The 27,326-nt window shown below is 42.1% G+C and overlaps 3 protein-coding genes and 2 non-coding genes across 6 annotated transcripts; 2 read left to right on the top strand and 3 right to left on the bottom strand.

Annotated features, from left to right (window-relative positions):
• Positions 1–74: 74 nt before the first annotated feature.
• pgap1 (post-GPI attachment to proteins inositol deacylase 1) lies at positions 75–13,966 on the bottom strand. Of its 2 annotated transcripts, none has more exons than XM_085374224.1 (26): positions 13,751–13,966; positions 10,079–10,232; positions 7,693–7,868; positions 7,363–7,534; positions 7,106–7,266; positions 6,873–6,925; positions 6,727–6,793; positions 6,482–6,587; positions 6,289–6,347; positions 5,572–5,655; positions 5,364–5,413; positions 5,160–5,211; positions 5,002–5,079; positions 4,233–4,308; positions 4,067–4,140; positions 3,933–3,984; positions 3,787–3,853; positions 3,329–3,434; positions 3,204–3,242; positions 2,904–3,088; positions 2,502–2,732; positions 2,285–2,420; positions 1,781–1,831; positions 1,327–1,538; positions 406–510; positions 75–324 (listed from the first exon to the last, which is right to left on the bottom strand). In XM_085374224.1, exons 1-26 carry the CDS (start codon positions 13,880–13,882, stop codon positions 186–188), a joined length of 2,817 nt encoding a protein of 938 aa, XP_085230350.1. In that variant the 5' UTR covers positions 13,883–13,966; the 3' UTR covers positions 75–185. The 2 variants fall into 2 exon arrangements, with proteins under 2 accessions (XP_085230350.1, XP_085230351.1); XM_085374225.1 differs by having other exon boundaries at positions 1,781–1,861; positions 2,502–2,726.
• Positions 13,967–14,984: 1,018 nt separating this feature from the next.
• Positions 14,985–15,058, bottom strand: trnai-aau (transfer RNA isoleucine (anticodon AAU)). Its single transcript has one exon. It is a non-coding gene; the product is annotated as a tRNA-Ile (tRNA).
• A 108-nt stretch (positions 15,059–15,166) lies between these two features.
• On the top strand, positions 15,167–15,240 carry trnai-aau (transfer RNA isoleucine (anticodon AAU)). The gene has a single exon. It is a non-coding gene; the product is annotated as a tRNA-Ile (tRNA).
• Positions 15,241–15,869: 629 nt separating this feature from the next.
• Positions 15,870–22,735, bottom strand: maip1 (matrix AAA peptidase interacting protein 1). The gene is made up of 5 exons (XM_085374686.1): positions 22,367–22,735; positions 22,208–22,279; positions 19,567–19,693; positions 16,845–16,992; positions 15,870–16,761 (listed from the first exon to the last, which is right to left on the bottom strand). The coding sequence occupies exons 1-5, from the start codon at positions 22,733–22,735 to the stop codon at positions 16,683–16,685; spliced, it is 795 nt and encodes a 264-aa protein (XP_085230812.1). The 3' UTR covers positions 15,870–16,682.
• A 728-nt stretch (positions 22,736–23,463) lies between these two features.
• Positions 23,464–26,863, top strand: tyw5 (tRNA-yW synthesizing protein 5). Its single transcript, XM_085374731.1, has 8 exons — positions 23,464–23,544; positions 24,837–24,991; positions 25,176–25,245; positions 25,320–25,364; positions 25,468–25,605; positions 25,702–25,789; positions 26,101–26,217; positions 26,292–26,863. Exons 1-8 carry the CDS (start codon positions 23,464–23,466, stop codon positions 26,597–26,599), a joined length of 1,002 nt encoding a protein of 333 aa, XP_085230857.1. The 3' UTR covers positions 26,600–26,863.
• Positions 26,864–27,326: the final 463 nt, after the last annotated feature.

The following is a 27,326-nucleotide window of genomic DNA, read 5'->3' as shown; positions in this document are numbered from 1 at the left end:
GTGTAATCACCACGGAGCCTTTAGTGCTAACAGTGAGCAGGAAGTTAACCAGGCTATGTATGTCTATGGCTCCGCTCCATAGCAGCCCGGTACAGAAAGTCCTCAACCAGCCTCAGAGAGTCAGGCTGCGACTTAAGAAGAGGCATGTTATGGTGGAGATGGAGACTGAAACCAGCCCGGTGCTGTCAGAGGAGACAGCACAAGGCCAGCGGGATGAGTGACGCCAACAGGAAGTAGGTGATTCTGTAGAGGTGAAGAGGAGAGAAAGTCACCATGATGATGGCCAAGGGGAGAGGGAGGCAGGAGGTCAGAGGCAGCAGTTTACTGAAAAACATGAAGAACAAGTTAACTGTTAGCATGAAGGATCTCACTGGGAATGTGTGTGCTGGGCAGGTGTGCTCCTACCTGTTGCTGAGCTTTAAAGTGTTACAGTTAATAAGCAGCATGTAGACAAAAATTAGAGGCACGATGTATGGCCAGCAAGGGTCGGGATTCAGCTGGGTGGAATACCTGCACAGGTTCAACAAACAGAGAGCGTTAATATGGAACTACTTATCCTAATGATCACACTCTGTACCTTTGTGTTTATTTAAGCATACAGTTCCCATATTCTTATAAGTCCAGAGGAGTTAACGGTAACATCACTCGAGGTCAAACCTAAAAACCCAAATAACAAGTCCAGCCATTTAGGCATTTTATGCAAATAACCAAGTAGGTGCACTCTGTAACATTTTTAAATATAATAAATAGTCATTAATGTGAATTTACAGGGAAAATCCAAAGGATATGACGGTTTCTGCCCTGAACTCTGCCTCCATGACATCCACACATTTACCCATCAAATGCTTCCCTGTGTGCAAGGAAAGTAGTTTAGGGTACAGTAATGGAGCTGCAAGCATTATTTATTTATGTATTTATTTATGTATTTTTATATATATATATATATATATATATATATATATATATACACACTTCAGACTTAATTTACTCAAGTAATGTAATAATAAAAAAATGATTTATGCAGTCCTATTTATCTCTCGGCCTCTTCCGCACACACTGAGTCATAACAGCTTGCTCCCTCGGCTGTCTGCTTGAAGCCAGAGCAGCAGCTGTGTGATCAGAATCAGAATCAGAATCAGAATCATGGGTGAACTTCAGGTAGACTTCCTTTGTAAATCAGACACTCTACTGGAGACTGCTGTAGTCACTGTGCTACTGCACATGTGCGTTAAAACAAACATACTGCACAGTTAGCATCTATTTATCAACTGTGAGGTTCAGAGAAATTAACGCTGATGTGCAGAGCAGCATCTTTCTCTCACATACCTCAGGTTACGGATCCAGTGGATGAGCGAGGGACCGCTGAGCATGACGGGCAGAGTGAAAAGCGCCGACAGGCAGAGGTGGAGCTGCAGGTCATCCCTCACCTCCTGCAGGGCGCACTCCGACAGCAAGGGGGTGCCGTTGCTTTCTTTAGACCTGCTCAAGCATTCGGGATCGATTGTGCCATTCTCAGCTTCTTTGTGCTTCCGGGGAGCCTGGAAAGACACCAGAGGAGATGAATCAGACAAAGCTTGGTTTATAACAGTTTGGCAATCTGTATTTAAATAAGCAGATGTGGGAATGCCATAAACTGCAGTTCCCCTATTGTCCACTTGAGGCCGTTGCCAGCCAGTCACTCACTCAATCACTGCAGCAAAATTAAGTACGGTTACAGCCTGATATGAAAGAAAAATGAAAATCTTACAACATAAATGTTAGTTAAACCTGAACATCTTACCAGATTCAACATGTGTCTCAAATATCTTTCTGTCATCTGCAGCCTCAGAACCTGAGAGCAACAAACAAACACAAACAGCAGCTCAGCTGAAACTTCAAAACAGAGTTTGTTTCCACAGAGGAAGTCCATGCTACACCAAAGGCTCCTGCACCACTTAAAAAAATAAATAAATTAATACAATTCATGGTTTTTAAATATCTATTTAAGAACATAAAATATACACTAGAAAATCTGTTTGCTTTGGTGTTTGGTCAAGACAAAGACAAACTGAATACTCCTGAGAAAGTCTCATGAAAAACCCAAAAGCTTTAAAACCTGATTCACAAAATTTACCTGCCCAGCACTGTTTTTATCTTCATAATCAAATTTAAAGTAAATTTATGGTAAATATTAGATATTTTAAGGCTTTTTTTCCTTCATTATAATCTGAATTACAGGAAGTGTTACCTGCTAAGCAGCTCTGGACAGCAGAATTATAAATAATTTAATTAAATCAATATTCACCCTATAAAGGTGGAACAGGAAGGAGGCAAATATCGACAACGCCCCACAGGAAGTCCCGCCCATAACAGTCAGACACAGCGTGATGAGGAGCTGGGTTCGCAGCCGCAGGGTGCCACAGTCTCTGGAGACAGACGGCCTGCAGATGAAAAGAATTAAAACTCAAGCGAACAAACAGACAATCAGCCACAGTTTCAAATGTTTGAATGAACCTCGGTACCTGTGCAATGGAGCCAAGACCAACGAGATCAGCCGGATAACAAGTCTGAGTAGAGCGCTGCCCCAGTACGCCACAGCTGCCCCAAAAATATACAGCAGAGGGGAGAGGAGGTGAACCCATTCTTCACCTGGTGTCTCCTCTTCATGAAATGCCACATCAAGGAAGGTTGGAGGGAGTGTGTCCATAGAGGGGAGGAAAAGCATGGACCAGACCTCCTGAAAGCAGCTACAGCTGTGGGGGGGACAGAAGGGAAAACCATCCTGAGGCGTTTGACTGTTATATGAAAATTTATCTTAAATTAAAGCAGGAGGCCGAGGCGGTTTTAACCACAGTCAGTTTTTTCTGAGGCCAGAAAAAAAATAACCTTCCCACTCAGCTTCATATTAGAACCACTAAGCTTACCTGAGTGCGATGTGCAGAATATACACAGGCAGGTTGACTTTGTGGGGCTGCAGGCCTTTGCCCACCATCTGACTCATGTCTGCAGCTCGCCTTGACTTCAGGATGGAGGACACCTGCCCCCCACAGGCCAGAAGGAGGGTTACAGCTGTGTACACTGGTACCATGTGACCACAGAACCTCAGTATCTGTCAGATAAGATGCCACAGCGTGAATCAAGTTGGTAATTAAAGATGAAAGATTTATTCGAATGCCACGATGCCCCTAATTTCACCGGAATAAATAAAACAAGGCAATTCCTACCTGTCCGAGCACCCTGGGTAACGAAGTTCTTATGGAGACCTAAGTCACAGGGTAAATATTTAACAGTTTGTCACAACAAATGTGAAGAAGACTCGACCTTCTTTCTGGTAGCTGGAAGGTAGTACCTTATACTGGCAGTTGGGGGCAGTGTGGAGCTGCAGGAGTGCACCTGAGGTGTTGTCTGGACGACTTGTGTGGAGCATCCCTGAGATCTCCGTCACTGATGGCACGCTGGCAGACAGATCACATCAATCATGACAGGTTAAAAGAAAAGCTACTCATCATAGGTCAAAAACAGTTCTTGTTTTACTGGTACTAGTCTAAGTCAAACCCCTCAATTCATCCTCTGTCTCTAACAAGCAGATGTAAAACCTCTTTAAGTAAACTTTCTTTTGATTGGCTGTCCCTCCCAAACAGAAGGTTGGAACTGCAGGTGGGTCAGGCTTCTGCGCTCTGGCATGACCGCAGTGGGAAATTCGATCTTACTGACATCAGACGGGCCAAAATGTGGAGGGAAAATAAAAGCATTTGGCTCACCATGGTTACTTAAACATAGTCTCTAAGAATAACTTCAGAAACTCACCTGACCGTGGTTAAAGAGTCCTCTCGAAACCATGGCACCTTTATCCTGTACACGCTCGGCAATCTGTCTGCAGACACACAATCAGTCACCACTATTACATTACAGCATGAGCACATGAGCCTCTTGATCCAACAACACACACTCACCTTTCTGTACTTTGCACTGGCTTGCAACATTAATTCTGAAAGCCTGATAGACCTGGAGACACAGAGGAGTTTTAAATTTAGCTGAAACAGGGAAGCTGATCCTGACTAGAACCTGAGAACACAGTGAAAGCTACCTGGTGAAAGTGTTGCAGCTCGATGGTGTGAAGAAGTCCAGAGGAGTTAACCGTAACATCACTCGAGGTCAAACCTAAAAACCCAAATAACAATTGCTGAAAAAAAAAACCCAACCTTTTTTTTTTTTAAAAAAAGTTTGTGAATCGGTTTTACTAGATTACTCACTGAAGGACAGGACATGCGGCACTGCGACAGACAGAGTCTGAGATTCTTCTCTTTGCCACTCACACTCCACCGTGAACTGCAGAGCAGACAGACACACAAACCTTGACAAGCTCTTTAAAAAAAGGGGGGTTTGTTTGTTTGGCTTCTTCCTCTTCTGGCCTCTGTTTTTGGGTAGTCTGAGGCTGATCACAGATCAGGTCAGAATCAGCATGTAACATACAACTGGATCACCTCCATCACTGCTTTTGGTTTAGTTGAGAGAGGCTTGCCCAAGTAGAGCAAGCAGGACGCAGCACACATCAAATCCATTTGCTCACGGTAAATTTACAGCACAATAACATCTGCGGGCTAAATTGGACATCACACAGACTTTACACTATGGAACTAGGAGGTTAAAGCTAGTCTTAGCAGAATTTGTGAACCATTGTAGTTTCACCTCTGTTAGGTTTAAAACGGTAAAAGGAGTGAAAACAGCTTCAGCTTTTTATATATCAAAAAAAACCTTTAAATCCTTTGATGCCACTGTGGACTTGTGCACATTGACCACAAACACTCATGACTAAACTCAGCTATTCTTCGGAAAGCTGTGTACAAAATCTACAGCCAGAAAGATGATATGGAGCTTAAAGTTTAAATAAAACAAGCCAACACTGGTCTCCTCATTTCAAATATAGGCTATGGAAGTAGAAGTATAACAATGGCAAACAGACCAGAACATTTTTACTGCAGGTTAATCTGAAATACTGAGTCATTGTTTAGTTTGAAGTACCTGCTTGCCATTGAGGTTTGAGGCCGAGACAAACAGATGAGTAAAAGACGACAAGTCACTGAGCCTCAGAGTCAGGACCTGAGGAGGACGACAGACTGTTAGGACAGCTGATGGGATAAAGACTGAACTGAATGGAGTCTCTTTTAGACCATAGTTACCTTGTAGGGAGGCAAAAGCTCAGTTCCCTTAGACAGATCCGCTGCAAACACACTGGAGGAAAAGAGACATAAAAGAAACAGAAATAAATAATTGTGTAACACATCCACAAACTCCATCACATTTTTCACATTGGAGAAAAATATTAAAGATGCTTATTGAGAATAAAGGTGGTGTGAAAAGCTTGACATTAATGATATACTTACCATGATGAGCCATTCTTTTGCAAACAGCCATACACCCAGCTGGTCATCTCCTGTTGGACAATAAATCAGAATCTCTTTTCACTTGGTTTCAAATTTAAAAAGATGTTCTTGGTTCTCCTGCACTAAATATGAAGCATTTAGCCTTAACTCTTACACATGTTAATATTATCAAGCTCTTACAGCTCAAAAACAAAAGGTAGTAACTCACCAGGTTGTTGCTCCGGCAGTAGAAATGGCTGTAGGCTTTCCTGCGACTCGACAGGGCAAACAGGAAGAACTTGGGTTGACCTTCCTGTACAAACAGAGAGCAAAACACTTATGATTACTGTAATCGCTTTGTTTGTTTTGTCAGATTAATTAGTCAAATAATCCTGTTTTGTAGCCTTGACCAGATGTGAAGTGCGACATGTGGGTTTAACTGAGACATCGTTTATGGGACGCTACACGCTCATACTCGTACTCTTCAAGCACAGTGTAGTCACACCGTAAAGCACAGCCTGATTTATTATCTTATTTTCATTTATTTTTAATGAGACAATAACTGACACAATAAACATTGTGTTATATTCGATAAGACTCTAAAGTAGCGCTTGTAATCACGAACAATGAATCAGGAACATGTTTACTGAGGTCACAAGTAATTTTATAATTTCTATACAATCAGAATTCTTTTTGAAACAGGAGGCCCCGCCCCCTCATGGCCTTTAAGCACTACTGCACTGGTTTCATTTTTCAGACCTGTAAGCTACGTCCATCTTTTTCATACAGTCTATGGATTAGACATCACTCCAGATGGTTTCATTTTTACCGAGTAGATACATTTTATACATTAAAAATAACTTTCTTTTACAACTTGTATCAGCTACTGGCAGATAATCCATTCAATTATTAATCATCATTACAGATGGGTGAGGCTCTGTTGTACCTTTGGTGTGCTGTAAGCCAGACGAAGTGTGTTAACTTCACTCCATGCATCAGGAAGATCTGGAAAAGAAAACAGACAAACAACAGGACACCGATCTTAGTGATTCATCATTAATGCACAGTGAGGTACAGCGAAACTTTGGATGCAAGTGTATTACACTGTCGCCATGAACCATAAAAGAAGAGATGGAGACCTGAAATGGAGACTGGTGTCTCTTGAGTTTCTCCAGGCAACCTCACGGGATGTTTAATGAAATGATGGTTCAGCACAGCTAACTTCTTCTCAGAGTTTTCTGTGAACTGTTAAGAATAAACTGATTAAGTTAGGTTGTCAGATTTATTCATTTGCTTTAAATATTCCCATCTCCCAACTCTCTCTGATGGAGGTTTGTCTTTCATGTCTCCTCAGCAGGAAAACACATGTTGTTGTTGTTCACACCTGTCTGGTTTCAGGATCGATGAGATCAAAGAACGCCCTGACAGTGGCAAGAACAAGCTCCTTGCACCTGAAACACAAAGACACACAAACATAAATAATTTTAGTAATATTTAAATATGGCTCCAAAAAAGGAAAAAGTCCTTTACCAGACAATGGACAGATGATCAGTAGACACCCACGTCCTGGGAACTGCAGTCACCTTGGTAAAAACAAGACGAAAAACTTAAGATACAAAAGTACATTTTAAAAAACAGCACTTGGAGTCAAAAACAACACAAAATGAGAACTTTTCCTTCAAATAGTCCCAAAGTGAGAACGATACCAAAAGGAACCAGAGAAAAAGGGCTGAATTGAAACTTTATTCAGGAGCAAATCGTACCACCAGTGACAGCTTGTTCGGGTCTCCTGGAGGACACGGCAGGGAAGTGAGGCCGGAGCGGACCTGGTAGTCACGATAACCACCCCCGACGGACAAAACTGTGACATTCCTGAGCTTGTTTGCCTGGTTAACCCACTTCTGTCTGACTGCAGAGTAGAAATCTGCACACAGCAACCAAGCAGAGAAAAAAAAAACCTGTAGAAATCTGTTTATGCTACATGAACGAGTCGAACTGAGCAGGTTTGACCAACTCTTACCCAGCAGGTACGGGTCCAGGGCCAGCACTGGAGCCAGGTGAGGGGAGGCCTGGGTGATGATGATGCTGACCAGGTTAGTGTTGAAACGAGGCAAAGTGAACAGTGCCCGGGCCACCACTCCTCCCATGGAGTGACCGACGAGCACAACGCTCTGAGGTGGGGTCTTCAGGTGCTGGAGAGATAAAAACCCGTGAAATTTTCAAGTCTTCTGGCGTGTGTAGAGTTCAACTTAGTTTCCCTTCACTTTAAATTTGATATTAGGTGAAGACCGGTTATAATCTCTCTCTCTCCGTCACTTGGAGTAACCCAGTCTGATATTCAAGGCCTAACCTTGTACAGCCTCAGGATGGCTTTGATGCTCTCGTGCAGGAAATGCGTCTGCCTGAGCAAACTGCCGCCGTAAAGCGCCACCAGCTCCTCGTTGAAGTCCACAGTGAACACGTTGAAGTGGAGACCTCCCTCCATGGTTTCAGCCTTCCTCAATGCGACTGAGCCCAGAGATCGAGCTTCAACAACAGAAGAACACAGATGGTGTTAAATCAGTGAGGATTAAACTGAATGATGTGGTGCAGCTGTGGGGTCAGTACTACTTAGCTATCGAGCATCATCTGATCAGATAAATCTCTGCAAGAGTTATTTATAATTTTCTTTTTTCAGACTTTGGATTATTGATAAAAGTGATCATGGAAGCCAGAAAATGGAAGCAGGAGAAGAAATGTTGAGGAATACTGCATGCAGGGCAGCAAAAAACCACCAGAGTAACAGCAAAATCTGTTTGTATTCACAGGAATAAAAGCGGGGGCGTTCCACTCCTACACACAGCTGGTGGAAAGAATGGATAGCCACCATCATCTCAGAAAGGAGTTGCATCAACAAGAGTTATTAGTTGGAGAGAATATTGAAGTCACCAGAAGATTCCAGGTTAGAATTCCCCCAGAATTAAAAATCTAATATACAATAAATTATATTATAAAATGCAGTGCACATTTATTCTTAAACTATTAAAAAGTATATTCACCTATTAACTGCATTTTATTTAGCATTAGCATTGCAGGTTTGAGCAAATTCTACTCAGCAGGAATAAACAGCACATGTGCTGAGGACTGTTTCCACTCACAGGTTTATTTCTATTATTTTGGACTGATTAAACTACAGTGAGTGAGTTCATGATACTAAGAGAAGTACAGCAGTGAGGCTCGGTGACGAGTTTAAAATGCCGTAATAACGACACAGCAAAAAACAAGCGCAAACTGTGAAAACATGTGCTTGAACCAGTTTTTCATGATGAATAGATTAGAAAAACACACTGAGGTATCCTGATCGATGTGATAATGCAAAAAGCTTTGAGCATCTACTTAAAGTTAAAAAACTGAATGCTTGTGTTCCAAATTATGAGTTTTTATTCGAAACCAGGAATGTATATGGTATACCCCAACACTTCAAACCAGCTTCAAGACCCATAAACCTAATTAAGGAAGTAAATAAGTTAATACTAACATGACTTAGCAACTTGGGGGTTGAAGCATCACAAGTTATTGTTGACCAACTTAATTTAGTGCTTACTCTAAACGATGATACATAATCGCCCCAGGATTTCCAACACTTTGCCTTTTCCTGTCTTCAATTAAATGTCAGTTTCTACATAACATAAATTTTGTGGACTATATGAATCCAGTCCTCGAGTGAAGTCAAATCCTTCACCAACTGTTTTTTTTTAGAGCTTTCTTACAAGAAAATGTTCAGAACTTTGTTTTCAAATCCATCCATCACTGAATTCTTTTTTTCTTCATAAATATATTTGCTCATTTTATACGACTACAAAAATAAGATAAAAACCTCCTAGTTAAACAAAACAAACAAAAAAAACAAAACAAGCCACAACATCCAGTTCAATTTAGTTTTATTTATATAGCATCAAATCACAAAAGCAGTTGCCTCAAGATGGTTTATATTGGAAGATAAAGACGCCACTAAAATGAATGAGTGAAACACCCAACATCAAAGAAACCCCTTTGAGCAAGCAAATGGCGACAGTGGGAAAGAAAACCTGCCTTTTAACAGGAAGAAAAACTCCAGCAGGCTCAAGCAGGTGCCGCTGTCTGACAATCCATATTCACAACAGTATGGAAACAGATATACAGCTGTGGTCTGAAATAGTTTTTATGCTATTTCACCTTTATAAAACCTCCCACCATTTTTCTATTCAGGTTAAATTTATGCTTTTAAAAGGTTTCAAGCGATGCTCCTCTTAGTGAGTTGGGGGCTGTGAGGTACTCTTGATGACAACTGGCTGAGCAGAGAGAGACTGTCACACATCATACCAACTTTTGGTTTTGCAGTTTTTTTCATGTGTCAGAGTACAAATACATGGGAGGAAGTAGTTTTAGACCACACGATTCCCTGGTCTCTTAACAAGGAATGTCATTTGTTGAAGAAGAAAACAGCCCTTAGTTTCACAGCGCAAACACAACACTAACTTTGGACATTTTAACCCCTCATGTGCAAAAAGCAAGCATCACAAAGACAAAAATTTCTGTTTGTGAAGGAAACTTCAGTTTGTTTTTTCAGCCAGAAATGACTCAACAAAAAGCTTGATGTCCTCCATTTCTCCTTTGTCTTTGCTGTAGCACAAAACTTAACTTCTCAGTTTTTTCCCCCACTCGTTCATGATAGTTTAAATGTAAGCACTGGACCATTATCAACTTTGCACTCTTACCTTGTTTATAACTTCCGGCATTTCCAGGCAGGAAAAGCACAGGGGCGCCGGTGAGTTTGAGTGCTCGGGTCTCCTGGGCGTAGACACCCTCTCCGTACAGGTAGAGCCCGTAGGCCGGGTACAGTCTGGCCACACGGCGAGGCAGCGCCACACGCTGAAACCACACGGAGAGCGGTTAGGAGGCAAAAACTCACACAGCTCATTAGCCTGCTGTCACAGTTACATCACAAAGAGCTTGCTATAAAGCAACTACAGCTGAGCCTACATGTAATCTACAGCTGATTTACTCCAAGCACCTACGCAAACACTGAGCATGAGTACAGCTGATCCTTAATGTTTAAAAGTGACAAATATACTATAACACTAGCTTTTTGTATTGACCATTAAGGGAATAATTCTGTTGGGGAGGTGGGGTGTTTGAAATGAACGGAAGTATGGACAGTAAGGAGCTGAAATTTTATGTAAGTCCTATTAAAATTTCATTTTTTCCCGTAGAAATTTTTAACAGGACATTCTGGGATTGTCAGGTACAAGTCATTTGGGGAGCTGCAGTATGACAAAGCGCTAACTCTCATTTTAGTTTGACACTCTGATGAAATGCCCAACATTCATAAGAAATAAATACGTTTACTTGGTTTTTATGGAGGGCCCAAAGTGTCAAAATTAAAAGTCCTCAAATGACTAAGAAAAACAAAAAAACTGAACTTACTGATTGCTTCTTTATTCATTTACCTATGAATTTACGCCATTGTCTATTTAAAATTTGACATGTTTTTAAAGTGTAGCATGATTTAAAAACAATTTATGGTCATCGATCGTTTTCTTAAACCTGTTTATTTCCATATTTCCTTTTCAAATGAAATGTACTTATTGTACCAAAATGGTGACCCCCTAACCTAAAAACTAACCTGTTTATTGGGACAATAGAGGCACTTTAATTTTATAAGACAAAGACTTCTGATCCAACCTGTGAAAACATTATAATAACCTAATTTTTAGGGACAAAGAAATATTAGATTGAATGCTCGTCTAAAAAAAAATAAAAATTGAGGTTTATGGATGTGACATTAAACCAAAGGTGATGAGACTGTGCACCTGAGTGCAGTTTATTTTATGGTCATGTGTGACATCAATTTGAGGGCTTTGTGTCTAAATGAGACACTTCTAAATGTCTTAGTTATCAAAGGGGGGATTTTATTGAAAGTAAATGGATACATTTTGTATTAACTGACTTATAAACGGTGTTAACACTTGGTAACAATGTCTCATTAACATTGTAATTCTGGAAGTGAAGTGAATTTTGGCTGTTTTGTTATCTTTTTACATTTCTTCATGAATTTCTGTTTCACGAAACGAACGAGGGCGGTGTCCTTCAAAGTGTCATCTCTTCACCTGCCGTTTGATCGACACTCGGCTCACGACAGAAATGGCCTTCTCGAGTCAGGGGATTAGAGAGCTGAAAATAAAGCTGTCAGTCAGGACCATTTACTTTGATGTTTAAAATAAAGTAACCGTGCATGTGATGTCTCATGGTGGGATATTGTAGCAGTTATTTTCAGACATACACACACCTGCTGACCTTTCAAAATAAGAGCAAAGAGACTATCTAAAATAAAACACCTTACAGACAGTTTTAAAATAAGATCATTTTTCAAAAGAAGTTAATAATATATCTGGGAAGCATATGTGAGATGTCAAAACCACGTGGCAAAAGCACTGAGCCAACACAAAAATACTACAAGGTGCAGTTCCTCTAATGTCCACTAGATGCTCTAACTGTGTCCCCATTGACTCTAGTGTTAAATTGTCCACCTTTAAAGCAGAAATAAAGATGTTTACAGCTTGTCAATAGATAATTTCTTCCTTTAACAACTGTACTGGGTGAAATTTTTTAACTCAACTGTTCTTATTTTTTGAAGCCTTAACATTAAGGGCATGGCCAGTTTGACTGATCGGTGTGCCAATATAGACAGCTGTAGCTGACAGCTGGCTGGTGGGCCTCACTTCTGCTAATTTTAGTGACTTAACTGCACCTCTACACCACGTTTTGCTGCTGGGGCAAGTGGTGTAGCTTTGGTGTCTATTTTATTAGTCCTAGTTAGCAGGTATCTGGGTCTGTGCATTACACCTGTGTAGTCTATGACTTGCTAGTTCATATGCTGGCTTGAACGGGACTTTTGTTTCTGTCTTTCAAGTATTTGAAATGTTAATCCTTTAACACTAAAATTAAACCGAAAGGTAAATAACGGTAAATAAGGTTTTGTTTATTTATTAATTTAAAATTAAATAAATAAAGAAGCCAGTTAACATAGAAATATCTTTTTAGTTTATATCACATCTTAAAATGGATGCATTTGTTTTATTCTTTTTAACATCATGTCAATTTATTTTCTGAAGACTTTGTTTTAAATTTTGGCCGTCTTCGACCTCCATACATTTCCGCCCTGTATATCTCGGAACTCTGTTCCCGATACTCTGTCCATTGTGCACATTAAGATAAGATAAGATAAGATAGAACTTTATTAATCCCTCGGGTGGGTTCCTCTGGGAAATTCGACTTCCAAAAAGCACAGCAACGACCGAAGTTACAGTTACAGAATTTTTATATATATATATATATATATATATATATATATATATACACACACACACACACACACACACATATAAATACAGAGACAAATATAAATAAAAATATACAAAGGGGATAAATAGAATAAATAGGAATAAAAAATAAAAATACAAGTGAATTGCACATTTCAAGTATTGAGTCTATTGCACTGTTGACTATTTACAAAAAGTATTGCACAAGGTATTGTACAGTGAGGTGAAGAGGCACTACAGCTTAGTTGTTCCCCCCTCCTTTGTCCTCCTGTTTCCCCTCCCTCTCCCCTCCAGAGAGGAGTTAAACAGTTTGATGGCGTGTGGGACAAAGGAGTTTTTAAGTCTGTTAGTTCTTGTCTTGGGGAGAAGCAACCTGTCACTGAACAGACTCTTCTGATTGTTTATGGCCGTGTGCAGAGGATGCCCAGCATTGTTCATAATGTCCATCATTAAGCATATCTACATAAAGTGGGACTCTGAATCCTTGTTCTCGCTAACAGAACACACACTCCTGAACTGTGTGGACTCAGGCTGATGCCCACATGGCGCATGGCCTCCAGCTGTGCCCCACTTCTGGACAGATGAACCCATTAGTGCGCATATAGAGGAGAGGAAGGCGACCACTTCAACTACTTTCACGAGGCTTGGACCTGTGTGCATTTAACCCACGTCCGATATCGTGCAAAGCTGATCTGCAGGTGACCTGCTGAGAGGGGTCAAGCATCAGCAGTTAATTCAAGCTGCATTGATAATAATCCGACTAACCTAAACCTCAGCAAACAAACACTCACACACCTGTCAGGGAGGACAAAGAGCGACCACACACACTGATAGGGTAGCCACGCACCTGACATTACTTTCTCCCTCAGTTAACGCTAGCAGCCTTCAGAAACTAGCTTAGAACACACCTGGCAGTCATAAACCAACATTCATTCGCGCTAATAAAAATAAGAAGCCACTTAGCGACACACAACCAGCCTCTGCCTTAAACAGCACACCGAATATACCTAACTGATGGCTGATATGCGGGTCTTTGGAATGCTCTGAGTTAATTAGCTGAGTACTCACCCGATACTCCGGGTATTCAAACATATAGGTCATACTGCATCTGTTCTCCTCGAAGCCTGTCAGCAACTCTCGCAGGCCGACCGCCAGCAGCCCCGCGGCCAAACCGTAAAAAGCCACCGCGGCGAGCTTCATGCTTCCACCGTGAGTGTGGCTTTTAAATTTCACTGATGTCTGAGCTACACGATTCCATTTTCCTTCTGTTCGTTCCCCGCCAGGCTGTCAGACACCGGCTGAAGCTCACAACAGGAACCACACGCCGCACACCCAAAGAGTGGCAGCTCGGCCGGCCAATGGGTGTAAAGCTCTAAATGAAATGGACCAATGAGAGAGCAAATAGGAAGTCACACGTTTCACGCGAGAAATAGCTACGCTTAGCTTAGCAGCTGTTGTTAAGTTTTTTCTTATTATTTTCAAATTTTATCATCTTGTGTGTTATTAACAGTATTACCTTTATTTATATGTATATATTTTTTCAAGCAATTAAACATTAGTCAATCTGTGACAATTTCAAAGCTAAAATAATTAATTAAAGTGCAAATTATACAGCATTCATGGCAGCTGCCAACTGGAAAAAATTAAAAGACAAATACCAATACCATGCCCTTCTCCCCCTTGAAAATCTGATTGTATAATCCCAAGACAAAAAAAACCCAAAATTTTTTCTTTAATTAAAAAGTTTTGAGACTCGTGAGATTCATTTTGAGACAATAAATCTGTCTCAAAATGAATCTCAAATTCATATCTTCTTAAAGTGATTAATCCAAAGTGAAATTCAAAAGTAATTTCTTTTTAAAGAAAAAATACAAGCATATGTGTGTCTGTGATATTTTTCTCAAGGTGGTGGCGCAGAGGTAAGCACTGTTGCCTCACAGCAATAATGTCCTGACTGGGCTGTTTCTGTGTGATTGTGTAATTCAGGCCTCTTCCCATGTCCATATGCATGCACACATGCATGGCTTTAACTGCGCATCTAATTAAGAAGTCTTAATATAAGAGTATAATAGAAGAATAAGTATAAGATATGTATGTGCATTAGTTAGTTTTTGCCGAGACTATTCTTATAAAGCAGCCTTTAGTTGTTCGAATTTAAGTCTTTGTTGTGATGATTCTAATATTTGACACCACTATTGGGTCCAAATTTGGTGTAGATCAGTGTATCTTGCGACAGAATGGCAATATTGTCTGTTTCTTCTCTTTTTTATCCACATACCAAAACTGCCCAATAAATTTAAACTGGCCCGTACGGGGATCGAACCCGCGACCTTGGCGTTATTAGCACCACGCTCTAACCAACTGAGCTAACCGGCCCTGTATATTAATGAGTGACTCCGTTGACACGGACAAGAGGAAAAAGTTGGAGTCCTGCTGACAACGTAAGAATCTCGGCGTGCGGGGACCGGGCACATATTAACACCTGGCCGGTTAGCTCAGTTGGTTAGAGCGTGGTGCTAATAACGCCAAGGTCGCGGGTTCGATCCCCGTACGGGCCAGTAGGTTTTTATTGGTGTATATAATCAAGTTTAAAACCATCGCGTGAGTGTATCAGGCAGCCAAAGATATAAAGTATTCAATGTGTGCTACAAAGTGTTTCTCAGAGCTCCTCTGTCTGAAAGCAAACAACAAGAGAATTTAAACACAAGCTCTGATAGATGCCGACAATAATCTAAGTATAGACAATGTTTATAAATTCACTGTGGCTCATACAGGGTTTTTAGTTTGTTTTCTGTAAAGTGAGCGCAATACAAATCATTCTTGCCTGCTTGCTTTAGTGACAGTGTCCTTGGCCTGTGTGGACTGTATCAGCTAGGCTATACTTTTGAAGCAGAAAAATTTAAAATATGTTAATAATTAAATTAAAATCTATATACATAATAACGAATATATGAAAACAATCTAAAAAAATAAAATGTTTTACTAATTCTGCGATTGAAATCACAAATTTTAAGAAAAACTTTAGATTTTTCTTATTTAAAAGGTTTCAGTTTTGTAATTTTGGAAATGTAGTCTTTCCTTAAAAAAAACCAAAAAAAACCCACCCCTCTCCAATAGTTTTGTTTATTTTTTAAAAACCTAGAACATCCACAAACATGCTGTCATCATATATACCAACAAACGCGTCATAAACTGCACAGGAGCAGCATACACTTCATTCCTCAAATCTTTAATAAAACCGAGTCTGCTGCAGCTTTGTGAAGCTGCCTTAACCATCAGAGACACATGTACAGCAGGTTCATACTCCAAAAACTCCTGAAGGCAAAGGGTCAGGAAATAAATCAGAGACAAAAAACAAAAACGAAAAAAAAATGCCACATACATCCTGATCGCAGCTCCACAGTTACAGAAGCAGATGTCGGTCGGTCTTCTCTGAAAAACAGTGAGTGTTTTCTCTCAAGGAATGATTTCACATGAAGTGTTTAATCTCATAATGCGTACAGCTTTTAAAGATGAGAATACACAGCAGCAGATCAACGACTGAAAAAAGATTAAAAAAATCTCAGTGGTTTCAGTCACTTCGTCAGACTTAGGTCAGATTGAGCTGGGAGACATTTATCGCATCAGCACCATCACCATCACAATGTATTCATTTCAAATCAGCTGGTCGCTGTTAATCTGTCTGAAGACCCCACCCATCTGGGATCACATGACTGTTAACTGGAAGATAACACTTTCTTCCTGAAAGTGTTCGACTTTTGAGAGCAGGGGTTACAAGCCAAATCAGGCTTGAAACTCTAATTTCTACGTCATGAAAGAGCGAGGAAACAAACCAGGAGTCCAAGGTGGTATTTAGTAGAGCGGCTGTGATTGGCTCCTGTGTCTTTGCTTAAGTAAATTGTGGAAAAATCCAACTTAGTCCTTTTCATTGAGGAGCTGTGTCTCACTCCCCCCTGTGTGGATAATCTTGAGCTGTGACTATTTTTCTTTCAACACCACCTCAGTCCAAAAGCTTGGAGTGCTCTATCCTGGTGATGGTCCAGTCTGGAGGAACTCCTTTAGTAAACTCCCTCTGGAATCTGTCAGAGAGGTAAAAGGAAAGATCAGAATGACTCCAAGTAACTGAAAAATGTACAGAAATATAAAAAAAAAAGATACTCACTCATAAATTGCAGTAAGCAGTCTCTTAGTTTCTGGTTCTCCTTCTCCAATGGCCATCTGGAAGATACGAGTTCCCTCCATGGAGTCTTCGGGAAGGCGTGCGCTCGTTAGATACCAGAAACGCATCAGGATGCTGACAAACTTCCTACCTGGAAACGTAAACAGTTCATTTCCACCTTTATTTATACAGGTAAATCTCATTGCACATATACACTATGTTGCCAAATATATTCACTGTCTGCCTTCACACACATATGAACTTGCGTTACATCCCATTCTTAATCAATAGGGTTTAATATGTTGGCCCACGGCTTGGACATTCTCCAAGAAGCACATATGTGAGTTCAGATACTGCTGTTGGACAGGAAGGCCTGGCTCACAGTCTCAAAGTCAGGACTCTGTGCAGGCCAGTCAAGTTCTTCCACACCAAACTCGCTCATCCATGTCTTTATGGACCTCGCTGTTTGCACTTGTGCGCAGTCATGTTGGAACAGGAGGAGCCATGCCTATGCCTTCCCACAAAGTTGGGAGCATAAAATTGACAAAAACATCTTGGTATGCTGCAGCAATAAGAGTTCATTTCACTTGAACTAAAAGGCTGAGGTCATCTCCTAAAAAACAGCCCCACATCATAATCCCCCCTCCACAAAACTTTACACTTGGTACAATGCAGTCAGACAAGTACTGTCACCTGGCCCAAACTCCTCCATCAATCCGATGGATGAGTCTGAGTTTAGCGGTAGGTGTCGAAGAAGAAGTGTCATCCATCACTCCAGAGAACAAGTCTCCCCTGCTCTAATACAGCAAATACAGCTGCTCGACCATGAAACCCATTTCAGATCATTGATCGTGAGCTCCCCCCTCTCGAATCCATTCTAGGTGCTTGATTTTATACACCCGTGGACATGGAAGTGACTGATTTGGATGGGTGAGTGAGTGCTCACTATAACGTACGTACTGGTGATATAGTGTATAACAAGTATACACATCTATTTCTGTATTTAAAGCTTCCTACTGCTGCACTCAGCAGTCCACCACAACCACAACAAGAGTGTTTGCTGGGGACTATTTTCAGCTGTGGACTAATACAGTATCTGAGGCTTTGTTGTACCAGTGAAAACAAACATGGCTCTCTGGGGACACCTCAGGCCCTCCAAGGTTTGGAGGCCTATCTCCACCTACCACCACTTCCCCTGCCGGTGGCGGACTCCCTCAGGTGTTGGTGCGTTGGTGGTTCTTTTTGTCTGGGGGTGGGCGTCCAGGTACACACCGGCTCACTCCTTGGCGGCCGCTTATCGGGGCCTGGAGCCTGGGGCTCGCTCGGGCCCCTTCGGGGGTGGGGTGCCCCCGGCCTCTCGGCCTGGGGCCCGGTCACTCAGGCACAGCTGGCGGCCGGCGGAGCTCACGGGCGCGTCACTGCAACTCCCCCTGGCTTCTGCTCCGCGGCTGCTGAGTGAACCCTCATCTGGGACTCTCCTCAGCTCTTACTGGAACAGTGGCGCGGCTGCCCCTCTGTTGGTCTTCCATGGTTTCTTGTGTTCTGGGGGCCTCTGGATGTCTGGAGTTTTGATCTCCTCCATACCTGCTTCATGCCCTGGAGGACGGGGCTGTGGCCCCCCCACACTCCCTAGCAGATCGTTACATGGAGAAACCTTTGGAATACAAGCGCGCTGATCCACACAGGTATGCACACGGGTGTTCACTGCTCGTAGACCCAAATTACACCTTTCTTGGCTGCTACTTCGAAGCACATCTGTCCTGCGTGCTGCACAACAACATTGAATATTTAGTATTTACTGCTGTTTACACTTAGCTAGATTAATGCGATGGTGTTGTGTTTAGTATGTTGCTTTGTTTTTGGGTTTTTTTTGTCTTTTTTTGCTTGTTTTCTATTCTTCTCTCAACAGGTGATCCAGGAGATTTTTATTTTTTTTCTCCCCCCCTTTCTCACTGTCCCTCTCCCCTTCTGTTTTTCCTTTCCTTCCTCTTTCTTTCTCCCTTTCCTATCTCTCACTCATGTCTGTCCCGTCTGTAACATCTGAAAATAAAATATAATAAATAATAAAAACAAAGATCGACCAAATGGACCAATACGGCAATGCCACGATGATCCATTTGGCAAAGTAAATCCATTGGGTATCCTTGTTGGTCTTCAGACAACAACTCTGATGGCTAAAGAACCAAATGGGACAGGCGGAAAAAAAAAAAAGAAAAAAAAAGAAAAAAAAAAAAGAAAACAAACATGGTGCATGTTCATCTTAAGGAAGGAACACGTCACCCCAGTTTTAAACCTTCTTTATGATCGCAGCATTCGCAGCTGCACACGCCAACTGTGACATCATCACAGCCTCGTAAACATTTATACTAACGTCTGCAGACTTGCTGCAAGTCAGAAAAGACATCCACATGTCTTGAATAGAAGACGCCAAAATAGGAAGCAAAGTGACCGTGAAGCCCCCGCCCCACACCCGAGCTTCTCATCTTTTCCAGCGTCTGTCTCTCTGTGATCTGGGACTGGATCAAACCACTGTGAAGCACGAGGGGGAGTCAACTTATCAAAACCTTAAAAGGCCTCTCAGTGCTTCTTTCTTTGGGGTGTGTTGTGGGTGGTTGGATGTCTGTAGCACAGTCTGAGTCCTCAGACTTCAGAGGAAACTCACAAGCAGGTTTAAGGCCTTTCAGACAGTCTTACCCTGCCAGTAATCCTGACACTTCATGCTTACCGTTGTCATCGTAGAAGATTCCCACATCCCCGGGGGTTGTGTACATGATCTCATCGGGCTCTGCAGACAGTGCTTTCTTATAGTCGGAAGGCAGCAGGTTGCACTTTTCCTCCAGCTTCCCAATCAGCTGTATGGTTGAGAAATTTAGAACAAGCAAAATAAAAAGCCTTTAAAATCCTGAGTTTATCTTTTAAAACAAGGCCAGATGTTTTGATTATTGCATATTTAGTAGCAAAGCCCTGAACCTGAGGAGTTAGTCTTACTCTGGAGTCTCTTAAGGTGATTTAAATCTATCTAAATCACCTTACAGTATTTTAGAAGCACTTAGAAGGACACAGATGTCCTTCATACGTCTCTATTCTGTCAAACCTTCTGCTACTCTGCTCTCTACCTGAAGCACAAAACACAAACTGGCAGACAGTCTAAAAGATGGACAGGTGTAATAAAATGAAGCCAATGCTAAGCCTTAAACCTGCATTCCTTTTGATGGCCAGTAGGGGGCGATTGCTCTGCTTGTCTGACTGTAAATAAGTCTGCACAGCGATTAGTTACCTCGCTCTGTGACAGCAGTAATTTCCAGATGAGTTCACGGTCTCAGTTATGAATAAAGCGTGAAGGTCGTCATGTTCGAGGAGGGTATGCTCCTATGGTCATGTGACCGACTGTTTACCACCCAGAGAAGGTGTACTATCCTTGTTTTCTCAGTCAGAGAAAACAAAAATCCCTCAGCACGATACTCTTTAACAGAACTTCACCAACCAGTGAAACAACAACTAAGCAGATTTGTCCAGAGAGGAAACAGGAGTGAACTTTTCCATAGTGTCTCTGTTTGTTTAATAGGACTTGATAGGGTGATGTTGCTGACAACTCGGGTATGTTTCCAATAGTACCTCACGTCATCTTTTGTGTTTACCCCGGCCTCTTATCACAAGATACCCTGCAGTGTAATCAGACCTGGGTGATTGCAGGGTGACTGGCAGCCCTTCACACTTCAGTGACAGCCACGATCTCTTGGCGATTGTGGTAATTTCCTGAATTGCCGTCCTCTGGGCCTGCCGCAGCCCAACCTTTGTGAGATCATTTTACCTTCCAGCCCTGCTTCATCCAATGTTTATCAGTTAGAACAAAATAAAAATAAGTCATATGGCAAATTTTTTATCCCACAGAGCTAAACAACGACACTTCCACATTCCCACACATTAATAGTCCCCTAACAGGGTTTATTAATGTGGACATCTCCAGCTTCAGAGCTGGTTCAGACCGGCTGTGGCAGTCTGATGTGGTAAGTTCACTGTGCAGTAAACAGAAACGGTGTTGCCACAGCAAATAGATGGATCTGCATCCACCTCACCCCATATCCTGCATCCTCCTCTGTCACACCAACCCTCATCTTGTCCTCCTTCACTACATCCATGACAATTCTTTATTCAACATCCTTTGCCCAGTATATCCACTGTCCCTCCTCTGCACTAGGGCTGCCACAAACGATTATTTTGATAGTCGACTAGTCACCGATTATTTTTGCGATTAGTCGACTAATCAGATCATCATCCATTGAACGTAAAAGTACAGCTTATTGCACCAGCAGCATCTGCTCTTATATAACTATCATTAGCTTACAGCTTTAAGTGTTTAAGGTCTGTGCTAACTAAAAATAAAGACAAGATGATAGTTAATTGAATTCTAATTAAATGTGCAGATTGTTTCGGTGGAGTTTAATAAACTCAGCCGATTTACTCAGGAACAAATAAAATACTGAAAAAAGCCAAACAATAACATTTTTAAGTTATCTAAGTGACTTGTATATGTTTAACCTGAGTAGGGCGGTGGGTTTGAAAACGATCTGCCGGGAGTCCGGTGCTCTCATGGCCCCCGGCTAGCTATCGAGCTAGTGGGTAACAGACGCCTCCGAAAACGTCGGAGCGCTTTTGAAAATATGTGGTGTCTTGATAAACTGAGCAGATATTTGAGGTTTACACAGCTACATTCTCGCCTGAAAATATGTTAAACGTTTATTTTGTGACCCAGAAAGAATAATAAGAGTAATATTAAAACTAACTAGCTGCCGCCATTGTTGACAACTGCGCTGGGCCGCGCTATGAATTCTGGGACACAGTTTCTTCTTCTTCGGGGTTTAACGGCAGCTGGCATCCTTGTACATGCAGTGCTGCCATCTTCTGTTTCAGTCCGTTATTACACTCTTAAATCCTGCTACTTATTCCTGCTTTTGGGATCTTACAAAGCTTCAAATGACGCGTCGACTATTAAATCAGTCGTCGACGATTTTGATAGTCGACGTAATCGTGACTAGTCGACTAATCGTGGCAGCCCTACTCTGCACACGTCCAAATCATCTCAGCCCAGCCTGAGCTGACCCTCTGATGTACTCATTTCTAATCCTGGTTACTCCTAATGACGATCTTCAGTTCTTCCTCCTGTTTTAGTGCATTAAACGACTCTGCATAATTTACTGCAGGTACTTTAAACAAATTATAACGTTAAAGCTCTTGCACGTTTATGCTACTTTAGCAACATTTTCTTTAAGCTCTGTAACAGCCCACCGATGCTCTCATTTCCTGTGGTCCTCTCCTCTGTTACCAAGTGAATTTGTGCCTGATGCGGGTGTATTTAGCGCACTCACATCTTTAGCTACGAGGCCCTCTAAGGCTTCAAACTGGCACTGTGACAGCAGCCTGGAAACATGAGAGAAGGCCTGCAGAAAACAGCACACCATCATTAATAACACATTAACACACAGCACGGAGGAAATCTGGGCTCTGCAGCTCAGCCTTCCACTCACCTGCTTCGCCCCCTCCGTGAACTCCTCTATACTGAACTCTTTGTCGAAGTACGTCCTGATAAGGAAGTAGTAAATCCGGGTGCGGAACCAGATGAAGGGGTTCGGGATGCCGACCACCACCACCTTCTGGTGCTTCTGCTCTCCCTGGTCCGAGCTATAGCGACGGACCGCTGCCGCGACAGCGGCGGGAGAACAGGGAGGTAGTCGCCTGTTACCGAGCCGGTTCAGGACGAGTCGCTCTTTTAAAAACAGGCGATTGAAGCTAAATGTTGACTGCAACCTGAAACAACCTCTTAACATGGGCAGCGCCATCTTTTTCCGTAGGTTTGCTGAAGCCAGAGAGCGTCTGATAAAGTGAAGAACTGCCATTCTTTGAACTTCGGGACTTCATAGGGGGCGCTCGCTAGATAGGCATCTAACGTTTGTAGCCAACATTGTCAGTTTAACGGGGTAAACGTTTTCCTTTGGCTTACCGACCTTTCCAATATTTAGTTATCGCTTGGAAACTGGAACTACTGAGGAATAACCGACCAATCAGCACGCATTAGCAAAATGCTAGCGTTTTGTGAGCAAATCGGCTTCCCGTAAGAAAAGCTAACGGACATAAGCGTCATTTTTATCTAGGTGAGACACACTATTGATGCTCTATTTGTGAAAATAAACAAACAAACAAACATGGGCTTTTTTGTTTTATGATCATTTATATTAAGGACCAGCCTGAGTGCGTCCTCTGCTGCTCCTCCTGCTGACCCACAGCTAGTTTATGTACAATGGAATTAACAGGAAGTGGACGGTCTTTCCCCATATCTGCTCTGGGCGAAGCTTTCTTGTCCATCCTCTTTTATCTTCCGGTTAGAAACACGTCACACATTAAAAACCTGCAAACAGATATTCATAAAACACACAGTGACGCAGTTTTTTTTAATATCATTAAAATAAGCCTAGCAGTTACGAATAATTTAAAGTTTATTCCGCTTTTCTTTTAAAGCCAACTTTTACAGTTATTTTTCGTTTCTATGGGGAACTTTGATAACGTAACACCCAGTGTGAGTGTTTACAATCACTGACTGAAGACTTTCTACGTCAAATCATGTTAAATGGAGCTCCAGGAGAAAATACCTGTGCCGGTCTTCGCAGCAGTAGACAGGGAGGTGTTTCTGAGGAACATTTATCCACAGGTGAGACGGATGTGCTTCACTGCACGAGGGCAGGGCCGCAGGAAAAAGAGACAGCAGCAGTTCACATGAGCACCATCACACTCGCTCGTACATATTTAATTCCCCACTACAGCTTGCTCTATAAAAAGAATCCAGCCACTTCTTATTGCCACAGAAAATACACTATAAAAGTAAAAAATACCCAAGTTTTAACATCAAAATTTTCTTAAATACTGAAAGTGCTCCTTATGGAGAATCACATGAATTATGTATTGGATCATTATTATCGATTCATTTACGTGTAGTTTGCTTTAATGCCGCAGCTAGAGATAATTTGAATGATTTATATCCTAATCTAGGTAAACGGACGTTTATTCTGAAGGGATGTGAGGGCTGAGAAAGTATATTTCACTTCCTCTCCCTCCTAAAATCAAAGAGCTGATCTTCAGCATTCAAGCTAACAAATTGTTTAGGCTGAGGTTTAATTTGGTTGTGAAAAAGTGTGAAGCTTTTCCAGACACAATGCAAGACAACTGAAAAACTTTCACAGTAAAAACAATCAACTTGGACTTTGTTACTAATACTTCACTGCTATCAGGGAAGTTTTTATGCACGCAGTGTTGTGCAGTGTCTCAGCCATCCCTGATTTCTTTGTATTTTGCCCAGAACATGGCAAATAGGGGCAGCAATTTATTCAAATACACACATGTGTATGTGTATTCAAATGTGTATAAAACACATTTTATAAGGCAAAAACGGAGTTTGTATAATTCTAACAAACTTTAAATTCAACATTTTTCTGACCACCTTTATTCCGAAATACAGCCTGAACTCTCTTTGGCAGCTTTCTTTAAGTAGTCTTCAGAAATAGTTCTCCAGGTTTCTTGAAGGACATCCAAAGCTCTTCTTTGGATGAAGTTTCAGTCTAGTCCAAAAGCACCACTGAACGACACATGAAATCATTCCTGCCTGTGACCATCTCCCTGTACAACTCATCCACCTAACACACTGTATACTGCAACTGCCGCTGAAACTGCTTCTTCTTTTGTCCTCCACTTGTCCATTTTTTTTTTCATTTTTTTAAGGACACACTGCACACCATGCTGACATATGCCGGTTTTTATCAATTAGCTCTTTAAAGGATCATCATGTTGGTACAGAGAAAAAGTTTTTATTGCTATTGGACTGTGTTATCTTCAATTGTCCAGTGGGGGTCAAGTAAATTGCTTAACTTTTGGATCGTAGGCACGTTAATTTGAAATCAGTAATAAAGACTGGAGTGAAGTGTTTCCTCGGGTTTGTTATCCCTGCAGCGTCAACCGGCTGTTCTCAGAGGCGTGTCTCTGGGTCCCTGTCTGGAGAAGTGGACAGTTGACTATCTTGGAGAAAAAGGAGGAGACAAGGAGGTAAAGATTCATGTGTCCACGGTGCCCCAGATGGATTTCCTTCACAAGAACTTTGCCTACAAGTAAGCTGACGTGCACACACACAAGTTTGTATTGCTTTTTAAGAATAGAGCATTTTATTAAACCAGCTCTGAGTGTCACACAGCTCTTTAAAGCTACAAAGAGCCAATACGTCCTCACAGTGATAGATGTAAACACACAGACAGCAATAAATCTCCACACTTGTCATGTGCTCCACGTTGACAGGACTCTGCCATTTAATGAATTTGTGAGAAGAGCATCAGAGAAGAAACACTCTGACTTCTTCCTGTGTGAGGTGAGGATCAGAGAGCACGTAATAAAATACACAAATGTATTCTTTTAATGAGAAACTGCTGGGTTTGGTTTCAGGATGAGAGCTACTACCTTCGTTCGCTTGGGGAGGACGTCCGAAAGGTACAAAGAAGACTTTCAATCTCACAAAGAATGGAGCCTGATGACTTTTTTGGGGTGTACATTGCAAGTCGTAACTACAGGAGCTTTCTCTTCTCTCCTGCAGGAACCGGCTGAGCTCAGCAAACAGTTCCCGGGCTTGGCGGAGGACTTTCACACACCTGACTTCTTTGAACCTGAGCAGTTCTTCTCCAGAGTGTTCCGCATCACCTCCTGTGGTCTGCAGCTGTGGACGCACTACGATGTGAGTTTCAGAGGTAGCTGTTGCAGGACTGTCGGTGTATTTTTCTAAACATGCACGGTCCCTTCTTCTTGGTTTTTTGCACTTTGGTTTCTTTAGGTGATGGACAACCTGCTGGCTCAGGTGACCGGAACAAAGAGAGTGGTCCTCTACAGCCCCCAGGATGCTTTGCACCTCTACCTGTCAGGTTAGTGGCTGTAAAAAAACAGGACTTCCTGTTAGGTTTAATGCTGAAAAAGTATCACATGTACTGTGTCCACTCTTAGTAAAGGGACAGTTGGCACCAAAATCACATGAAGAGGTTTTGCAGATGATTCTGCCATGAGTTGCCTGTTTTGGGAGATATCTGCAGGATCTTCTCGAACACATTAGAAGAACAAGTACCTACTGGTTTAGCATTCAGGTTGCTAAATGTTGGTTTTTGAAGACGCAGGTTAAAGTTATCCACCAACAGGCATGAGCTTGGTTAGCAGCGTGTTTCTCATTGTTTCCCATTAGGCGATAAGTCAGAGGTTTTGGACATTGACGCCCCCGATCTGAAGCGGTTTCCTAAGTTTGTGAGAGCAAAGAGATACGAGTGCGTGCTGGAGCCCGGAGATCTGCTTTTCATCCCCGGTAGGTGGAGTGCTTCATTCCTCCTACAGCCAAACATGAAACACGACTGAACCCAGCGTCCCTGTTTTCCACAGCTCTGTGGTTTCACAACACGCTCGCTCTGCAGTTTGGAGTGGGCGTTAATATCTTCTGGCGCCATCTACCTGCAGACAGCTACGACAAGAAGGATCCGTACGGTAACAAAGACCCCGTGGCTGCAACGCGAGCGCTTCAGGCCCTGGAGAGGGCGCTTCACACTCTGGATGAACTGCCAGCAGAGTATCGGGACTTCTACGGGCGGCGCATGATTCAGCGCATTCAGAAGAGGACGTACTGCGACGGGAAAATAGACGCGGAGCAGAACTCTACATTACCCAGCAGTCCATTTACTAAACCTGGATGAGTTCTGAGACATGTGAAGTATCCAGTAAAGCAGCACTGCTTTGCTCAGCGGGGAGGTCGACTGTTGATAGTTTGACTGTGTGTTGTGTACAAAAAATTGAAAGTGGAGCTGAAAAATGAGACAGTCCACAGAGGAAACATGGATGCAGCTCACCTGTTTATTCCTTTAATAAAGCTTAAAGACTGAATGGAAAGGGGTGTGGCCACTTCTGAATGGCAATTGACAGCTTGACCATGTTTGTGGTGATACATGAAGAGAGATAAAATACTGTGCAAAAGTCTTGAGCAGACTCTTATATTTTGCTTCTAAGCAGTCAGACTTTCTTGTAAATTTTTAAAGTGGGTGTGAACAATGGTCCTCCAGCTCTCTAAAGGTCTGTCTAAGAGTTTTGCTTGGCTGCTTTTTCACTCATTTTCAGTCCAGTCCTACTGCCTGACCATTTCCATTATTACCCTTTGGCTGTAAAAGGCTGATGAGGTATTGTTGTCAACCTGCCGGGCAGACGAGCAGACACCCAAGTTTGCGAATGCGATAATGTGAGAACCAAATGACGTACGAACTTCAAAGTGACACCATAGGTGCAGCTACTAAAAATCTCAGACAAGTTCGAATCTAAGTGACCTTAACCTCAAGGTTTTTCTGAAAATCATAACTTTAGAAAAAGGTGATGTATTAATCTCCTATGAGGCTGAGGGGTAGAACTAGTGTTGGCCAGTATTTTTTGACT

This window comes from Diplotaxodon limnothrissa, linkage group LG16 (genome assembly GCF_057381915.1).
Source record: "Diplotaxodon limnothrissa isolate DT_005_m linkage group LG16, D_limnothrissa_male_GT1.1, whole genome shotgun sequence".
NCBI lineage: Eukaryota > Metazoa > Chordata > Actinopteri > Cichliformes > Cichlidae > Diplotaxodon > Diplotaxodon limnothrissa.
This window is presented reverse-complemented; position numbering and strand designations above follow the sequence as displayed.

Coding starts and splice junctions, on each gene's coding strand:
- pgap1 (XM_085374225.1), bottom strand. CDS start 13,882: ATGAAGCTCGCCGCGGTGGCTTTTTACGGTTTGGCCGCGGGGCTGCTG. Junction 3,854..3,932: donor CCAGTGCAAAGTACAGAAAG/GTGAGTGTGTGT, acceptor GTGTGTCTGCAG/ACAGATTGCCGAGCGTGTAC. Junction 1,862..2,284: donor TCCTGTTCCACCTTTATAGG/GTGAATATTGAT, acceptor GTTTCAGCTGAG/CTGCTGTTTGTGTTTGTTTG.
- maip1 (XM_085374686.1), bottom strand. CDS start 22,735: ATGGCAGTTCTTCACTTTATCAGACGCTCTCTGGCTTCAGCAAACCTA. Junction 22,280..22,366: donor TCACGGAGGGGGCGAAGCAG/GTGAGTGGAAGG, acceptor TGTTTTCTGCAG/GCCTTCTCTCATGTTTCCAG. Junction 16,762..16,844: donor CTGCTTACTGCAATTTATGA/GTGAGTATCTTT, acceptor CCTCTCTGACAG/ATTCCAGAGGGAGTTTACTA.
- tyw5 (XM_085374731.1), top strand. CDS start 23,464: ATGGAGCTCCAGGAGAAAATACCTGTGCCGGTCTTCGCAGCAGTAGAC. Junction 24,992..25,175: donor CACAAGAACTTTGCCTACAA/GTAAGCTGACGT, acceptor CCACGTTGACAG/GACTCTGCCATTTAATGAAT. Junction 26,218..26,291: donor AGATCTGCTTTTCATCCCCG/GTAGGTGGAGTG, acceptor TGTTTTCCACAG/CTCTGTGGTTTCACAACACG.